Source organism: Ambystoma mexicanum, chromosome 6p, assembly GCF_040938575.1.
Source record: "Ambystoma mexicanum isolate Mex_15411 chromosome 6p, UKY_AmexF1_1, whole genome shotgun sequence".
NCBI lineage: Eukaryota > Metazoa > Chordata > Amphibia > Caudata > Ambystomatidae > Ambystoma > Ambystoma mexicanum.
The window spans coordinates 542,201,408-542,220,868 of NC_090935.1; the positions used below are offsets into that span (position 1 = coordinate 542,201,408).

Here is a 19,461-nt window from a genome sequence, read left to right on the forward strand (position 1 = left end):
CAATCCACATAACCGTTGAACCCATATGCAGCAGACATACATATGTTATTTTGCGGGTTGGCATCAAGCCTCCCGGCCTTGCCTACTCCCCCAAAAATACTTACCACACCACTTTGTTCAAGCGTTGGCAATAAAAGGCCGTTGGATTTTATTGATACAAAACATGGTTATAGGTAAATAATCAATATGGTTGATCATAATAAATCATCCTTTTGGGCACCGGGTACAGAGATGACCCCCTGTGGGCCGTTCTGCCTTGCCACCACAGGCCAGCCTGGTGCTGACTAACTGCCTAGGCATCCAGGGTCTCCAGGGTGAACTGCACCCATATATTCTCTTTGGAGGGTGAGGTATTTATAAACTCACCCCCCTGCCTTCCATGTACTAGATCCTGCAGCCTGCCTCTTACATGCAGTTAGATGGCCTCTCCTTGGTGAGGCCCTGCGGCAAATGAGTCTTGTCTGCACGACCACCGCCCCAATCCACCCTCCGCCCTATCAAAGGCAGTTCGCACCGGGGAACTTGTGCTGGCAAGTGGAGCTGTCAGGGAGCGATAAAGGCCAAGAGGTGCCAAAGACCATGTACACTTCAAAGTGGTCTATAGAGCATGGGTTGTTGTTCCCATGTCTACCTCCAGACCCCATGTCTCCTGCCAAGCATCCCCCCTCACGCTGGACGCCCCCCTGCAATCCACATAAGTGTGTTTCCATTCACGAGTCTTCCTTTGTCTTGTCTGCACGACCACCGCCCCAATCCACCCCCCGCCCTATCAAAGGCAGTTCGCACCGGGGTACTTGTGCTGGCAAGTGGAGCTGTCAGGGAGCGATAAAGGCCAAGAGGTGCCAAAGACCATGTACACTTCAAAGTGGTCTATAGAGCATGGGTTGTTGTTCCCATGTCTACCTCCAGACCCCGTGTCTCCTGCCAAGCATCCCCCCTCACGCTGGACGCCCCCCTGCAATCCACATAAGTGTGTCTCCATTCACGAGTCTTCCTGTGTCTTGTCTGCACGATCACCGCCCCAATCCACCCCCGCCCTATCAAAGGCAGTTCGCACCGGGGTACTTGTGCTGGCAAGTGGAGCTGTCGGGGAGCGATAAAGGCCAAGAGGTGCCAAAGACCATGTACACTTCAAAGTGCTCTATAGAGCATGGGTGGTTGTTCCCATGTCTACCTCCAGACCCCGTGTCTCCTGCCAAGCATCCCCCCTCACGCTGGACGCCCCCCTGCAAACCGCATAATGCCACGACATATACACGTCATTCACAAACACACCCCTGTTTCCAATTCTTTATAACCCACTTCATATTTTTAATGAGAACTTCTTTGCGCTTTGCTAGTCAACCCGTGAAGGTGCTGGTTATCTGCTCTTCGTCTCTGTGAACTTCCGTGACCACTTCGAGGAAACTCGTCAGTTTGCAACCTGTGAACTGCTCCCTGTTCTACGACAAGAAACTACTCTGATCCCTGCATCTAACTGTTTGTTCGTCAAGGTAAGGCCATGTACCATAATCATTTTGCGTCCAATTTCTTTTCGTTCAAGACAGTACATGCAAGGAACTAGTCACATGTTCTGAGTTTAGTCAAATTATCTTTCTATTTTTTTAAAGTTATTCAAATACTTATCCGCATGTGAATAACGTGTATAGTTCCAAGAACCAAAACAAACCTTGCATTGAACCTTTTATGTGTCATTTAATTTTTTAACACATTGGTATTCATAGAGAATTGTTGATCTTTACTTTTCAGAACTTTCCACAATGCCTGCCTGTTCCATTGACGGTTGCCCTTCGAAGACTCATAGTAAATCTGAAGGTACTATAATGAATGTTTTCCCTAAGACAATAGATCAGATAAGAGAATGGGTCCGATATTGCGGATATCCACGGTCTGAGCTTGAAAGTAGAGTCCTAGAAGTCTTTGCGGACAAGAGGGGTGATCAATACCGCATCTGCAGCAGGCACTTTACCTCTGACATGTACTCCACATCATTGCTAATAAAGAAGAACACACCGCGAGCGAAGCGAAAATTGCTCTCAACCGCTATTCCCACTCTATTCGTCCACATCCCTCCACTGGTGAGTCAAGTTTACGTATTTATCTCTCGGCCTTGCGGTAGTGTGTAGCATTAGCTAACAATAATTTCCCCATTTATGTATCCACTCAATATGAAGGCGGAAGATTCTCCATCCGTGTCGTTATTGCAGTCATCAGCCACTTCAAGCGCCTATCGGGTAATCTTACTTAGCTATTCTGCCACTGACTTGTTTTAGGCATGTAAATCAATAGTTTTAATTTATCGTGTGATTATTTTACCTAATGGTACACCCTTGTACTCGTCCTCTAGTCTTTGTTTTCAGTTATAATTATTGTTATCCAAAATAATGCAAGTACTGTCTTTCAGGGAGATGCTGAGGAGTCCAACGCATTGACGACAACCGTTGATGTCACTCAGGTGCTCGAGGTACGTTTCCGGACAGTTCCATCGATGGAGATCATCAGATCTTGCATTCTTGTAGCGTGATTGTTACACATAATGTTTCTTTCGTTTTTAGCCATTGATATGTCCTTCTGTCGTCGCCCTGCTATGTGTCTTCTTTTTTCAATATTGTGTTCATTACTAATGAAAGTCCTATGATTCAGGGAGTCGATGGAGCATTAGTCCAAGAAGAAGGGGGAGCATGCAGTTACGGGTCGGCGCAACAGCTTGCAGAAGTGTGCACCGCAGTTACATCGTCCCTTGATGTTCTTATGCATTTCGAGGTAAGGATACTGACAGTTCGATCAAGCGAAATCATATGACGTGATTACATCCGCTATACTTCCTTCTTTATTAACGCAAGTACTATGTTTCAGGGAGATGACGGAGCTTATTCTACAAGAACATCACCCCTAGTAGTTGATGCAGATCTCTGGGTGGTGACACTTCCAACGATCAAGCAAATCGAATCATATTTAGATATCCATTATTTATTTTAGACAACTGATCATTTGTGCAGGTCTATTTAGATGAGCCGTTGACGCCTGCATAAAGTGTATGTTCTTTTTAACAAAATAGAAAACCATACTAATGCAATTACTGTGTTTCAGGGAGTTACTGAAGCATCATCTTCAATAATATCATCAATGGAAGTCTATGAGGAGCCCGAGGTATGGATCTTGACAGTTCCATCTAACTAGATCAACAATGCGTGAATAATTGTCGTTTGAATGTTCTACACAAAGCGTTCATTTGTGTTTTGCTATTGAGATGTACGTGGGTATTGGTCCCCAAGTACATTTTGTGTTTTCAATATTATTATACATACTAATGAAAGTTCTATGTTTCAGGGAGTCGATGGAGCGTCAGTGCGTGATGGGTGTGCTTATCATGAAAATATAGTCGTTGCAGCGCAAGAGGAAGTGGAGACATGCACACACGAGTCGGAGCAACAGCGTCCCAATGTTGAAGTTCGAGGCAAGAAAGTTTCAAAGAAAAGAAAGCAAAAGAAGGTTAGTGTCCTGGTCACTATATTATGTTGTTTTTCACTGTTAATAGTTCAATACTGTAAGTTGTGTTTAAACTGAACATCCCTTTTCCAATCTGTTCTCTAGTTGCGAGTGGGTGTACGAACTAGATCTACACAGACGGTGAAGCGAACGAGAGATGTTGCTTGTCAAACCTTTTGGCAGGGACTTGAGACTGGAGATGCATCGTGCCAATGGGAAGAATATGAAGTGATTGACAACGGAGCTATACCACATCCAGCCATTGATAGTGAATGTCCTCCTGGTAGTTCGGAAGCAGTCGGAGATCAATTCACAGAATCCACACCCGCAAAAACTAAGACCCCGAGAAAGTTGAAGAAATTGTTTTATTCACCCATCGCCGGAGAAGGAACAGATGTTGCAATGGAAGAGAATGAAGTGGACGACAATGAAACACCATCAATATCACTGAACATAGCGGAAGACGATATCAGAGATTCTACCTTTCATGTGAGTGACATGTCCTCAACGTTACAGGCCGAACCAGCTGGGATGCAGAGTGACAGTATAAGGAAAAAGGCCAAATTCATTGTATTCGATAGTTGTTTGATTGATATTATTATTCGGATTAAATGTGGGCATTCGGTTGGTGGGGAAGTATGTGGGGAGCCATTGATTAATGTGACTCGTGCAATGCGAGGCACTAACCCTAAAATACATGCCACCTGTACAAAATATCATCCTTTCTCATGGTCTGCACAACCCATGCTGGGGCAACTGCCAGCAGGCAATCTACTTTGTGCAGCGGCTGCACTTTTTAGTGGTTCAAGTTTTAAAAAGTTAGAGTCTTTCTTTCAGTTTGTGGGAATCCATTTCATTGCGAAAACTCAGTTCTACAAATACCAAACCGATTATCTATTTCCAGCCATTAGCGAAGCTTGGAGAATGGAAAAAATGTCTATTGATAGTACATTCGCGGGCAAACGGTTCAGGCTAGCCGGTGATGGACAGTGCGACAGCCCAGGATTTTCAGCCAAGTACTGCACCTACCACTTTCAGGACATGGAAAGTAAGAAAATTGTGAGTTCGGTGGTCGTGCAGGTGTCACAAAGTACATCCTCAGTGGCCGTGGAGAAAGTTGGCTTTGTAGCATCATTGCAAGAACTACAATCGCGGGGAATGGTGATCGACCTGATAGCCACGGACAGACACGTTTCAATTGCCAAGACAATGAGAGAAGAGTACAAAAATATAAATCACCAATTTGACGTTTGGCATCTTGCAAAAACAATCAATAAAAAAATGTCGGCTGCAGGTAAAAAAAAAGATATGCAAGGTATTTCACAGTGGTCCAAGTCAATCAGCAACCATCTTTGGTGGAGCTCAAAAACATGTGGAGGGTCGTTGGAAATTCTACTGGAAAAATGGCGGTCAGTAATGCTACACTGTAGCAACGTTCACCGCTGGACCACAAACCAACTTTTCCACAATTGTGAACATGGCCATTTGTCCACAGAGGAGGCACGGAAGAAGAAGTGGTTGATTCCTTCATCACCCACTCACAAAGCCATTGAAAAGATTGTATTTGATAAAACTATAACAAGAGATTTGAGGGGACTCACGGAATTCTGCCACACAGGAGATTTGGAGGTGTTCCACAATATGTGCCTAAAGTACAGGCCAAAACGATTGCATTTTGGCATGGAGGGCATGATAAATCGGACTCTTCTAGCGGTCTTGGCACATAACCATAATGTTGGCCGTCAACAAAGTAGGACGACCGGAACTTTAGGGACGCTTCGCTACAATAAGGCCTTCACTAAAAGAAGTAAACAATGGGTTATCAAACCAGTGTTTGAGGATATGCAATATGACTTTATTGAGAGACTTATTGTTGATGTCCTAGATAGGCACATACATGGAGTTGTGAACGAACCTGTGCAGGGGCCAACTGAATTGCCACCCAACATTGCCTCTGTTCCATGTCCACCTAAAGAAGAGCTCATTGAGAAATACACATCACGGTTTAAATGATTGTAATTTGATTGTCTGTTCTCTCGAGTCTCCTCATGTCGCAGGCCCATTGAATATGTGTAGCTATGTATTGTGTAAATAAAAGTGATTGCTCTGTGAGTCCTGTGAGATGGCCTTACACTGAATGTAGCTAACTAGGAATGTGTGCTCGTTCAAAGTGAAGGTCAGCTGCTTTGATTTTTTTTTCGGGTGCCGGAATGGCCCACGACTCAGTATAAGGTTCTATTGTTATTTGACCTTGACAGGCCGGGACCATCCCGAAAGACTTCTTTTTGGGGGTGTGGGGCAATAACGTAAGAAACGATAATGAATATAATTTCAGAAACGAAAGCCATTTAATGTTCGTTCATTAGAAGAAATAACGTCGGCATAGAAGGAGTGGTATTTCGGGGCTGCCCTACGCACAGACACAATGGAAAATGCAAATATGATGTAAGTAACTCTTTAGATGAGTTTATACCGCAATTTAATTACTATACAGTAGCTTTAAAGACGGGTTAAGTTGTACTTGTTCATTCTATGTGGCATATTGTTTTGTACCGCGCACTATCTTGAGGAGAACCATCTCCTTTTACGGAAGCACCTCAAAACCTTCCTCTTTGCTTCTGCTTTCTCTCTCCCTCTCCCCTGCTACAACTGGTCCACTGTCTGCGACCTCGGTCCTGGGCCCTTCCACTCTCCACCTGCACTGCCTCCCTGTCAACCCCTGCACTGGGGGACTGTCTCAGTATCCTACAGCCCCCCCTTGACGTATAATACCCAGTTGCACTGTCCTAGCTATGAAATAATTTCCCGACCTAATATATAAAATGAATAATTTTAATAAAGATCTGATGGTGAGACTAATTTCATTTTTTATGTTTTTAAAACAGGTACATCCTTCATTATTGTATGTGTCACGAGTACCAGACACCGGCGGATGGCTTTTATAACCGCCAGTTGCTTCTCCGCGTGAACAACGTTACCACCCCGACCATTTTATGGGACGATCGCCAAGTACAAGTATGCCCTTACGCGGTACTAACGGCTAGATGCAACATACAGACCGTTGTGGTGGCCTAGTGCCTCGTTGTTGGAACAGCCATGTGATTATCAGTGCGACCGAAGAGCTTATTTTATCGTAAACCAACACCCTCTGTACTGCACACGAACATCGCTTGCCTCAAGACGAACGATTTTGGATTGAGAGCAAAGGAAAATGCAAATCGCAGAATATTCTCTAAACATTTGATGTCCAATAAATGTACTTTGCCAAATGGACAATCTTGCTGTTTGCTTTTAAACCACAGTTTCATATTCCGAATTGTGGCGCTGTATTGTGAGATGATCTAAGACCCTGTGTACAGCAAAGGAATATCGCGTGCCTCAAAACGAACTTTTTGGAACGTGAGCAAATAAAAATGCAAATCGCTGAATATTCTCTAAACATTTGATGTCAAATATGTACTTTACCAAATTTACAATCTTGCGGTTTGATTTAAAAGTACAGTTTCATATTCCGAACTGTGGCGCGCTGTGTTGTGAGCTAATCTGTGTTGGTTTCCGGGTTCTGTGTGGAGTCGCGTAGAAGACGCCTGGGCGCGTTTGCCTACGCAGCACAGTCACGTCACGGATAGAGGCGGGGAATATGAATGTTTTGATAAAGTCTGTTTCAGGGGCGGGGGATTTGATTTAGTGCCGCAAAAGCAGGTGAGCCAGGGCGATGGGGGGAAATGATAGGATTATCAGAAAATGGCAGCTGATTTCGAGTGCGTTAATGGACGAAAAGTCAGGTAAGGTCCATAGGAAAGTTTTCTACGATCTACCGATTTATGCTTAAAAACACATGGCCGAACCGTAGGGACAATAAAAAAAAAGTCCCGGAACTATCCTTTAACCCGTGGACTCCGCTTTCCCTTCTCTCTCTGCTCTCTGCGGCCCTGTTCCCCTGACCTCCCCATGCACTCCTCTTGGGCCCCTCCGCCCTGCTCATGCACTCCCTCCTCCCCTCTGCACTTCCTGATACTGCACTTGCATGATCTGAATGTCACAAGGCCTATAAAGATCATTTCATGTGTGTCCTCTCTGTTATCCCACCCCATGTCTTGTTGCGCCTCGAAACACTTGTGTATAGGTGCAGTACAAATAACCGATAAGTAAATAAAATAAGTAAAAGTGCCATTTCCGACTGAGTGGTTGTTCAGGTGTACAATCACTATCTGAAATGCTATCCTTTCAAAAGACATCTTTAAGCTTATTATTTTCTTTTTTTAAAGTATGAGCGATGCTCATGAGAGCGGCAGTAATGTATCCGTTCAGAGAGCATGCCATTACCTCTCACACTGCTGGTCTGGTATCCAAGGGCTGCAGAGAAGTCTGAACATCTGACCTGTCCTCTTTCTCCCCGTAGCGCCTTTTCTGTGCCCCTTCTGAGAACTTGTGCCAGAGTTCCCTTTTCAATAGCCTCCATATTGGACGTTGGATTTCTGGATAGGGCATTTAGATTTCAGTAACTAAATAAAAATGAGTGACTTTGTACAGCTTTATGTACTGCAACATATTTCTTTCAATTCCTTGCTTAGGCGAATTATTTTTTGCACTATTGGATGGTTTTCAACAATGAGGCACATAGTCGGTGTCGACTGTGAACAGTGTGTGGCACAAGAGAAATATCCTTTAAGGATATAAATCAAGTGACCTACGAAAGCCCTGCTCCACCATCCAAGCTAGGTTTGAGAGGTGTCACAGAAAATTGTGGGAGCTATGAGTTGAATTCTCCTACGTAACAATGGGGACATCAAGCGAGCTGAGCAATGGGGCCGGGTGCCTCTCTAAGCGAGTGGATGGTGGTCCCAGGGATGGTGGTGAGAGGATCCCATAGTCCCCCACACTTGGCACACTCCCTAAGGCAGATGCCATCACATGATGCTAGCTAAGGACATAGTTCCCTTAAGGATGACAGCTTCCTTCTCTGAGGATCTGAACTAATATGTAACCGTTAATACAAGGGTCTTTCCGTTCCTAAAGTGGCACACTCTAAATATTCCTGCAATAGGGACGTTTCTAAGCACTGCCGCTATTCGACTACTGAAAATGCTGAGCAGGGGAAACCATCCAGCGAATGGAGAAAATCCCTTTGATGTGGGTAGCGAACAGGCTCTGACATCAGGGCAATGCTGCATTTTCCTCTGGCACCTGCATGGTGGGCTACTCAAACACCAGTCACGCTGGATGTCCATGCAGTGCTCACACTGTGCTTACGCTCCGACATTCAGGACACCTTAGATGTCCTCATGGCCTTTATGCAGCAAGTCCGCTCTAATGCCAGAAACACACCCGGCTCTCATTTAATTACCATGCACTGCATCTGCTACAGAGATCGACTGTGGTAATTTCCCTGCAACACAAGCCCAGAGAACTCCTGCAGGGAAACAGCAGGACATTTGAAAAAGCTTTTAGCCGGCCCAACATCATATGATTCTTCCATGGAGCAGGAGGCCAGGCTCTGCCTCGCTGGCATGAAAAGCCAAACTCCGGACAGCCTCAGGCTGTGCTTTAAGTGGGCTGGTGGCAGCCAGGCCGGGGCCCCGGCAGTCTCCAAAAAGTGGGCTTGAGCTGGGACACTGCTGGCGTCCCCCAGGCCCACCACAACATTGGTGTGACACATTATCCCGCAGCCACGGCGGGAGATAGGCCCGCCATTTTCGAGTCAGGCAAGCTGACAGAAGTGCCAGTTGTGACTGGCTGGCACTTCCGTCAGTCACTGTACCTTTCTTTTGTGGCCCCTAAGGAAGTTACTGTCCTTTTGTTTTCTGCCCCCTCCCCAGGTCACTGAGGCGTCTTCGAACCTAGGGACTACATGCTAATTTATATGTTTATAAAAGATGGCTTGAAAAGTACACAATTCAAGCCATCATTTATAAAGCTTTGCCGGCGGAAAAAGACGCCTCGGACTTTGTCAATCATCAAAGATTTATAAAAAGATGGATTGAATTGTGTACTTTTCAAGCCATCTTTTATAAACATAGAAATATTTCTATGTTAAAAAAGATGGCTTGAAAAGTACGCAAACCATAAGGTATGCACACAAATATATAAATGTTATATATTTGTGTGCGTACCTTACTATGGTTTGTATACTTTTCAAGGCAACTTTTTTAACGTAGAAATATTTCTATGTTTATAAAAGAGGGCTTGCATGTATTTATATATTTGTTTTCTTAACTTACTTTGGTTTGTGTACTTTTTAGGCCACGCCCATCCCATAAGCCACACCACCTAAATGAGGGCCCCCCCAATTTCTTACCCCACTTAAAACCCCGGCCTCAGGTGACCGTATTCACCCAAGATCGGACCGTACAATCGAAGATGACAGATCATCCCCAAAGCACCATAACACACAGACAGGTGAATCAATTACATCCAGCCAATCATAGACCCTCCCTAATTTGTATTGTCCTGGAAGCTGAACTCTCGGAGAGGGATCCAAGGGCTCAATAAACTCGAGTCCCAGTTAGACAGAGTGGGTGTCCGGAGTATGTATTGGTAAGAGAAGGCTGGAGAGTGAGGAAGGCATTTCGAGATGAGTAATCTGGGAGACGTTGGGTTACGATAGGAGGAGGAGTTGAGTTAGGACAGAAGGAGGAGGTTGATTGGAGTCATCTGGAGGAGGTTCGGTTTAGACAGAAGGAGGATGTTCAAAGAGAACATCAGTTAAAAGCACAAGAGGTTAGCGTGCTGGTAGCTGGTACGATCATGAAGGTTCGAGATGGTACGCTTCGCCCAAGACAGGGACTAGAGGTGGGATGCTGATCTAGCAGAGTCAAACCCATGACAGGAGCATGGGTATAGCGAATGGTGTAGTGGAGAGGAGGTGAAGTTTCGAGAGCAGGAGTAGAGAGATGGAGAAGAGAGTATGAATCGGAGCTAGATGATGATGAGAGCACTGTTAAAGCTTGCCCCTTCGATACCCACTGGAGGCAACCTATCTCTGTATCTGAATGGAAGAGAAGCAAGAAGCGAGCCAGAGAACACCAGAGAATATTGTCCAGGAACCCCTTAAACTCAGGACTGAGAAACAAGCAGAAGAGACCCCAAGAAGACGGATCTATGTGACTATTGCGACCCCCATAATTACGACGGCCGAAAATGCTGTTTTTTGTTTTTAAACCCCCTTTGCACCACATACATATGCGGGGGGAGACCCCTCACAGCCCCCCCATATTCCCATTATATCACATATCCCCCCACATCTATATGGTGTAAGGGCGGGTCTTACAAAAAATAATCTGCATTTTTGGCCGTCTTAATTGTGAGGGAGACATTTTGGGCCATTACCCAAGAAGACTAGAGAAGAAGGGTGCAACAAACATTTAAAGGGCTTTAAGCCCAAACATATACCGCCCGCATGTCAAACCAGAGAGACCCAGGATGCGTGAATACGACTTTACTTTTATTTGGTTTACAGGCCCCCTTCTTATTTTGGCCAGCCTGTACTTTATTCCCGAAATCAACAATAATTTGCACCGCATCGCCATCTTGTCCTGGTCTTTGATCCCTGTCACCACAGCGACACTATTTCCACCAGATGCATGCGCGTGAGACCTGAAATGTATGCGATTATATGTAGGCAGATCGCTCGGAGCCCTCTGGAATATATATATATGTGCTCAGGTTTGTATAACGTGACCATGGTTGTGTAGAGGAATGCACAGCTACAATATCAGTGGTCCAATATGTGTTCAATTCTTGGGCGATTTTTAGCATCAACTTAAAGAAACAAAAATGTTCAACAATGTTGCCAAGCTGCTTCCTGACAAGCCGGTTGCTTTTGCAGTACAAAACGTTATCGTTCAGACTTTGAGATGAGAAGAAATTGTTTACATGCAATTCCCTTAGAGGCACCTTGAAGGCTCATAGTGTAGAAAGAATACGATTGATTTTAAAATGTATTCATATAATTGATGTATTGTAATGTTCTGTTATTTTAGGGTAATGTCTGCTTTTGTGCAAACACACATTTTCGATAGAAACTGCTGATTGATTTGTCACTCGAGTTATAATGCAACTTGAATCGACTTGAATGATTACAGAATGTAATCTTTTTCTTTTCTTTCAGGATGTCGCATGTCCTCCAATTTGATGACAAAAGTAAGAAAGTAAAGGACGCAGCTGTGCAAGATGAAGATACGTTTGAAATATATGATCCCAGAAACCCTGTCAATAAGAGAAGGAGGGAAGAAAGCAAAAAGATTATGAAAGAAAAGAAAGAAAGGAAAAACATGATGTAGTTAAAAAGCCACACACTAAGCCTTGCTTGAAATGTGAATGTGAAAGTGAGGACCTTTTAGAAAATTATTGTCTTATTGATGCAATTTATAAAGTGTCAAAATAAATAATTTTAATTATTAAGCATGGTTTTCTTTTAAAAGGAAATTGTGTTTCTCATTTATTTTACAATGTTTGAAGTCGACATCATTTGGGTTCATGAACAAGTGCATTGTCACACAGAACGGTACGCCTGTTCTTACAGTCACTCGGTGCACAGTGGCGTAATGAAGTATAACAGCGTGCTGCATCTTTCAGGTCACGTGCTCTGTACTCCCATTCCAGAGGATTGCGGGCACGGCGGAGCGTGCCACCCCTCGCAGTAGCTTTGGCCACCACATCCTGTTGCTGTTAGGGATATTTTTGCACAGACCTCTGCGGAGGGTTTTACAATCGTCTATCCTAGAAAATGTCCGCTTTCTGCCCAAAATATAGACCACACCCCCTCGATTGGTAGCTATAGCACTGCAATCAGGCTTCACTCAATGGAGGTACATAGGCTGGTGGATAGGTACAGCTGGGTGCCCAGTAGACACACACAGAGTACACTACACAGATATACTGAAAAACAATTTCATGCCTGTAAATTATAAAGTGGTAAGTTACTTCGTGGTAGTTTCGATTGTGGGTTTTTACTTCCTTTTAATTGTGGGTTCCCCATACAACCCCACTACCCCACCCTATTTATCCCCCCCCCCCAATAAACCCTATCACAAAGTAACTCGAGCTGCTCAAGAAATGTCTGGCCATCTGGGGATGTATTGCTAGGAAAGGGGGCCAAAACATGGAATGTTTTTTGGAGATATATAAGGTTGGAATTATTCCCAGCATACTTTACGGTCTGGAGGGCTAATTAATTGGCTTGACCTACTTGAGGGAAAACTCCTCCGCTCACTACTTGTTGTACCCCGTGCAGTGCCTGTGGAGGCACTGAGGTGCCAGCTGGGCCTGCCTTCCCTGTTGGCACTTTGGCTGATACAACACCCTAAGCTCTTCCTTAAATTGCGCTGGGCAGGAAGGGAGAGTAGGACCTTGCTCAGCGTCATTGCACAGAATGAGAATTACAACCTCCTTATTCGAACTTCCAGCGATTTGAAGCAGTCAGTCATTTCCCATCTTGATTTCACTGGCCTTATCATTTCTAATGCGGCATACCCATACCAATATTTCCAAGAACTAAAGGCCAAAAGGATGGTCTGGGATAGGTCAGAAAACACAGGTCAACTGAGCATCAACTGTCGATACGTTAAGTATTCTACACAGGGTTTCCGCCCTCATGCTTCTTGCTCTTACCTATTACAACCTTGCTCCACCGGGCTTAGACATTGCATATCTTTCTTGCGCCTAAATATATTGGCCACATTTTAGTACTTGGGAGCGTGGAGGGCTATTTGCCGCGTGGACAGGCGCTGCCGACTGTGTCATTGTGCAATACAGACCACCCGGCATATGCTTACTAGATGCCCAGTCCTACAGATGAGCTCTAGTAAGGGGTACAGGAATTGCACCTGCTCTGAGGCTGGTTGGGAGCACATTGTATTCCGCTGAAGGCCTTCTAATTACTGCAGCAGCGTACAACATATGGAAAGAAGCACCTGGATTAATGTAACTACCATTTAATATATGGACATTTCCTTTTTTTTTAAAATAATTTTCATATGTTGGACTTGCAATGTTTCACTTTTTATCTGTTTTCTATCTTGTATTTTCACGTTGTCATTTTTATTATGTGTAGTGCTGAAGGTTTTGCATAAAGCCAATATGCACTTAATAAATAAAACATTTAAAAAGTGATTTAATACTTTGTAATTTATAGAGATGAAACCATGGTCTATGCTCTTTAATAAACAGTGACACTTAACACATATAGACAAATTAAGTACTTGTTGTAAAACAGTAGGTGTGTGTGTGTTTGTCTTTGTGTACGTGTGTGTGAGAAAAACCTTAGTTGATGGACACTCAAGATGACTAAGTTCATTGCAACAAAATATTGAGATTCTGTAAAGAAAAATGTTAGTTGATGTAATGTTATGTATCATGGTGCAGCCCTCCTAAGCACACTGCTGACATCATATAGGACATCAATTAGGACATCTCAAATGCCTTCAGTGATGGTAATTAACAGGAATGGTGAAACATTTTTTACTAAATTTGAAGATGCTCAGTTCATTTTAGCACAGATCTAACATAGCCTATCTTTTTTGAATGTCTAAAACCATTTTCAAGAATTGTAAATATTAGTAGAATAACTACAGAAAGTAGATCTTGCATCTCCCACCACCTGTAATTCTACCTTTTATTCTTCTGATAACATATGCAATGCCATATACTTTATCAGTGTGTGTTCTTAAGCTACGCAACATGGTGTTTATCAACTATTTCTTTTTTTGTCCACTCGATAAGTATCGAGATCTTCAGCACGGACTACCAAATAAATTCTAGATCTTCATTGTTTATCCAAATAGAATACTTTTCCAACCCCAACTAGCATGTATTGTGCTTGCCTTGCCATTAGGGATGTAACGGTATTACGGTATACCGTTAAAGATACCGTGAACCAATGAATTGAACTATAATAACCGTCACATTGTTTATACCGGTATACCGTTCATACCGTTAAGTGTGCTTTTCAATCTGATTTGGGAAGGCTGCAGTAAGCAAGTGCTGCAGTGTCTTGGTCTTGAACTGTTGGATGTGCCGTCTGCCAAGTAGTTTCAGTTTGAGCAGTTTTTAATGCCATTCCATAAACCACATGTGCCTGACACAAAATCAATATGTTAGCAATAGGAAGAATAATACAGTGCCAAGAAGGAAAAGGGTTTGCTTTTTTTTTTATTTAATTTTTTTTTAAAGCGCTCACACAGCCCATGGGCATCACGGCGCTGTTAAATTGTTTTTGTTTATTTAGTTGCGTAATTGTTTTTGTCTTATTTGCATATTTATAACGCGCTTAAACACCCAGAGGTTTCTAAGTGCGAACCCGGGGATCGAACCTGTGTTGCTTCGTGTCGTCTTGCTTCCAAGGTGCGCATGTGTCTTGCTTCCAAGGTGCGCATGTTGCCGCTGAGCTATCCTGCCGGGACTGGTGGCTTTGGGGTTTATATATTTATAATGGATAATGTTTTCTAAACATATGACAATGGGGGATTTCCCTGGTTCTATCATTGAATTTACATATAATAAGTCACACTGCGAAATTTACTAATCTCTGTGGGTATTCCCTGCTGCCATACCAAAGGGTAACATGTCCGTGATTACTGAACACCTTTTGGCCTGGAAGTAAACTAAAGGCTGTAACGTAAAGAGAGTGCGTGTGCATGCGCAGAAGCGTATACTACCATCAGACTCCATTGATCTGTGGCATGCAGGTTATCAAGATGGCAACATGTTCATCTTCACCAGTAGCCAGTGGGGGAGCTAAAAGCCTAAATGACCACTTAAGAAAAGCTATTCAGTTTGCTTTGCCAGTCGCTGCAGGGCTCCCCCCCTCCTCCTCTCCCCACGTGTGTTTGTGTTTGTGGAAGCAAGGGGTGGCATTTCATTGGAAAGTATGTTGAAAAGCCCAATTCTCGCCCTGGGTGCCTGGTTTTGTTTGTGATGAATAATCTGACAATTTATGACCTTTTAGAAAATATTTGTTAAGATTAGTTTACTCCACCTGCTATACCGCGATAACCATGATATACCGTCATTTGGCAAGAAGGTTATTGTACCGTCATAAAACTAATGGTATTGTTTATATTTGTTAAGTATAAACTGTTTTCTTTTGCTGCTTGATAAGAATCAAGATCTTTGAAAAAAGAGTGCATATTTTTCTCCCTCCTCACTGTAACAATTTCAGAAGTGACTCAACCCCTACCTTTCTTTAATGCTCCCTACATGTTCCCTTAATACTTAAACTGGCAAATTACAGTTTTTTTTATATATGTATTTAAATACACAAGTCTTACATGAAGAGTGAGATCTTCACACTGACATGTCCCTCGTTCAAAATAGAGATCTTGGAATGCAATGAGAATTGACATCTCTGAAAAAATCAAAAACGTTGTTAAATCACGTGCAACACTTATCCAATCAAAACAAGCGATAAAGAAAACAGGCATCAGCAACCACTCGCATCTCTGGCGCACAGTTTATTTTCAATTTCAATCCACAAATTAAAGCTTTGTAAGATACTCTAATATCCCCTTGTCATAAAATCCCCCCAGTACTACCCTCCCACACATTTTGTATATTAATGTAGGGAGCAATCCCGGCATTTTATTATAATACGAAATCTGGGTTTGCGTCCTGAATTCTATTAAAATACTTCTCTTCACCCAACTACCAAATACTGTGCTTGCCACATCTTATTATTTTATATCTGTAAAGTATTTACTTTTTTCTTTTGCCACTTGAAAAGAATGAGCTCTTACCCAACAATGTCGGGAAACGCTTGAAATAAACAAATCTATACTATCTCCAGACCACAAACCTTCACAAAACAACCTCTGCCACGTGATCCCAAGCCTCAAAAGTACCTCAGAAGCACCTTATTCCCTCCCCTTATATCATTTTTCAGACATTTCAAAAAAGGTTTCTCTTGCAACTCAAGATTTTCAAGCATCATTGGAGAAATATATGAATTTTACCATACCGGGGGCACCCCGCTCTCTGCTAAATCTTTTGAAACCTACTGGCTGGATTCCTGCCAAACCAATAAAATATTTCCTTTTGAGTGCTTTGTACCTTAAAAGTTGAAAATCAGTCCAGCTGCTTGAGCTGTGCGCTTGAGCAAAAATTTGATATTTTCCCTATGGGAAAACCAATTACAAAAGGGAAAAGCAAACATTCTTTAGCCCCTTTAGATCTTTTGAACTGTAACATAGATTTGCAACAAACTTTCTAGTTTTAGGAGCCGCATGCCAGGCAATCTGTTTGAATTAGGACATTTTCACCTTAACTATCGATCCGATAATATTCAAAAAGCAGTAAATCGCCCTAAACGGACCATTCCAACTTCTGAGTAAAATCTAATTCCAGATCCACAAATGCCACAAGTGGATAGTGACAGTAATTTTCATCAACCTCTAGTTATATATGCTAACCATATCTCATGTAAGGTTTACAGGAAGAGAAAAGGAGAGCAAATCACAAGAGGACCCATTTCAAAAAAGGTAGCAGGCCCCCCTCTCTAGAAAGAACATGGCATGATAACCTGTTCTGTGGTTTTTACCCACTTTGAGTGTCCGCAGCAATCACTTTTTGCTCACTGTACCTTTCACAGATGGGAAAATTCCCATTTGCATATCAGTCTTTCTCCCGCCCACATGGGCAGTCCAGCACCGAAATGCTATGGCAATTCCCTTCCGAACAAGAGTACCAACAGCAACCCCATACACGTGTTGCAGCCTTGTTGGGCCTCATCAGTGAGGTGGAGATGTGCCTCTCTGAGCACAGTGAGCAGGGGGTCCACGTCTGGGTTCCTCGAGGTAACTCAGGGTGACCAACCCTAAGTTCCTTGCAAACATTTTTCAAAAAAGGTAGCAGGCGCCTCTCTAAAGAAAGAACATTGCATTATAATGGGTTCTGTGTTTTTTCCCCACTTTGAGAGTCTGCAGCCATCGCTTTTTGCTCACTGTGCCTTTCACAGATGGGAAATATCCATTTGCATATCAGTCTTTGTCCCGCCCACATGGGCAGTCCAGCACCGAAATGCTATGGCAATTCCCTTCCAAACAAGAGTACCAACAGCAACCCCATACACAACAGGACCCAGAAGCATTCATAATAGACTCAGACGTAGACTATCAGACCTACTGGTATTACAATCCTATGCAAATTAACCATAGGCAGGGTGACAAGGCCAAAGTTGTGTCCCTGTCAAGGGAAGGGGAGGGAATCCACCTCAACCGGACCCGGGATCCTGACTCATGCCCCCTCCCCATGCCGCCCCTCCTTACCTGCAGAGATGGTGGCCTCTAGGTCGCAGGAACAACGCAATTGCTCAGGAATCCCCAGAGCCAGGAGACGCCTGAGACCTCATGGAGGCAGTCTGAATCACTGCAAGGGGTGCCGCAAGTGGCAAAACACTGACCGGAGGATGCTGCAAAGGAGCACAACTCCAGCTGGCATTGTCAGCTGGAGCCCACACGAAGACAAGCCCCACTAGCCCACCAGGGACTCTCTGTATTAAGTATAGAGTCCATCTAAACCACCAGAGAAAATTAATATATGTAATAAAGGCCCCCATGCAGTCTTTCCTTTCCACTATGCTACCATGGATTGATTTCTGATAGTGAATAAAAGCCCCTACTGAGGACTTTATCCACTGCACCATCAGGGCTCTTATCATTTTATTATAATGGCCCATGGATGCCTACACCTCCAGCATCCCTAGACCCCAGAGTGTCCATGTTGAAAAGGTGAGGGGCTTACCAGCCCTTTTAAGCCCTCCCATTACCTTCCCCCTGTCAAAACCCCTGGAGCCAGATAAGCTATTTGCTAAGGTGGATTGGCCAATCCATGGAGGGGTGTGGTATTTAAGCAAGCCTGTGTGAATGCTTTAGAGTGGGTTAGTTGTGTCACAGTTTATTGGACGGTCGCTTTTAACTTGGGGAGTCACCCACCCCCTACCCCCATAGCAAGGTGTCACACAACTAATTTGTTTAGGTCTCAATCCTGTATAATACCTCTCCACTGATACCCCATGCATCACTAATAAGCCATGAACCAGGCATGTGTATAGAAATAATCATATATATTTACATTTACACACTTGATAATAAGTTCTCTACAATCACACAAACCACCAACTCCTTGGCACAACAAAATAATCGCTTATGAAATTTGTTTACATCAATATGACCAACATTTCAATTGCAGCAACACAGATTGGAATTCAAATCAGCACAATGGGATTTCTGTGCACTTTCACACATAAGACACTTTAATAATGCACAATCTTCACTTCATAGTTAAACATGCTCTTTTCTCCCAGTGCGCTCCCCCTCCCCTTAGGCATCAGTCATTTGTGACACCCTTGTGTTCAAAGGCAAGGTTCGGTGTGTGGGCATAGATTGGGAATTACATTTGGGCTTTTTATTTAGCAAATGCAGGGTTTGGGAAATAAACTCGATGGGAAAATCTGTTTTGGAACACACCACTAACTTTGGGAATAAATGGGAAAATATGGTCACCCAATTACTTTATCGACTATAGTGGTTGTAACACACTAGGAATGAGGTTTGTTAGTTTTGAATTTTAACAAAACTCACCCCATGATCTTTTCTGTATGGGAATTAATTAAATTAACTTTAGTTAAATGTGCTAAGAGTCAACACAGATTCGCCCCCCCCCACCCACAATTGAATAGAAAGGAAGGTAGTGCCCAACACAATGGATAGCTCTGGGGCTATATCTGCTTGCATAGGATGCCTCTATTCTCAGCTCAGGAGGCCAGCCAGATCTCAGACCCTCATTTAGAAACAGGCAGCTCACACCTCAGGCCTCTGTCCACAGCAAGGTCCCACCAGCCACAGGCCTCTCTCTGATAGGGTTCCCAGCTTTCCAAACAGAAGTCCACAGCAAAAGTCACAGGGTCTCCTGTCTGTCTTGGTTAGGCTTTCATCACCCTTCTCTGGTTGTTCTTTCTCTCCTTCTTTTGGTATGTCC

At 43.5% G+C, this 19,461-nt stretch overlaps 1 protein-coding gene across 1 annotated transcript in view; it reads left to right on the forward strand.

Moving 5' to 3' along the window:
- The window catches only part of CWC27 (CWC27 spliceosome associated cyclophilin), a 1,312,165-nt gene extending 1,298,716 nt beyond the window's left edge, over positions 1 to 13,449 (forward strand). The window contains exon 14 of the mRNA XM_069627345.1: positions 11,600 to 13,449. Within this exon, the coding sequence (XP_069483446.1) occupies positions 11,600 to 11,771 (172 nt within the window). The 3' untranslated portion in view covers positions 11,772 to 13,449. The remainder of the gene's footprint in view (positions 1 to 11,599) is intronic.
- The last annotated feature ends 6,012 nt before the right edge of the window (positions 13,450 to 19,461 follow it).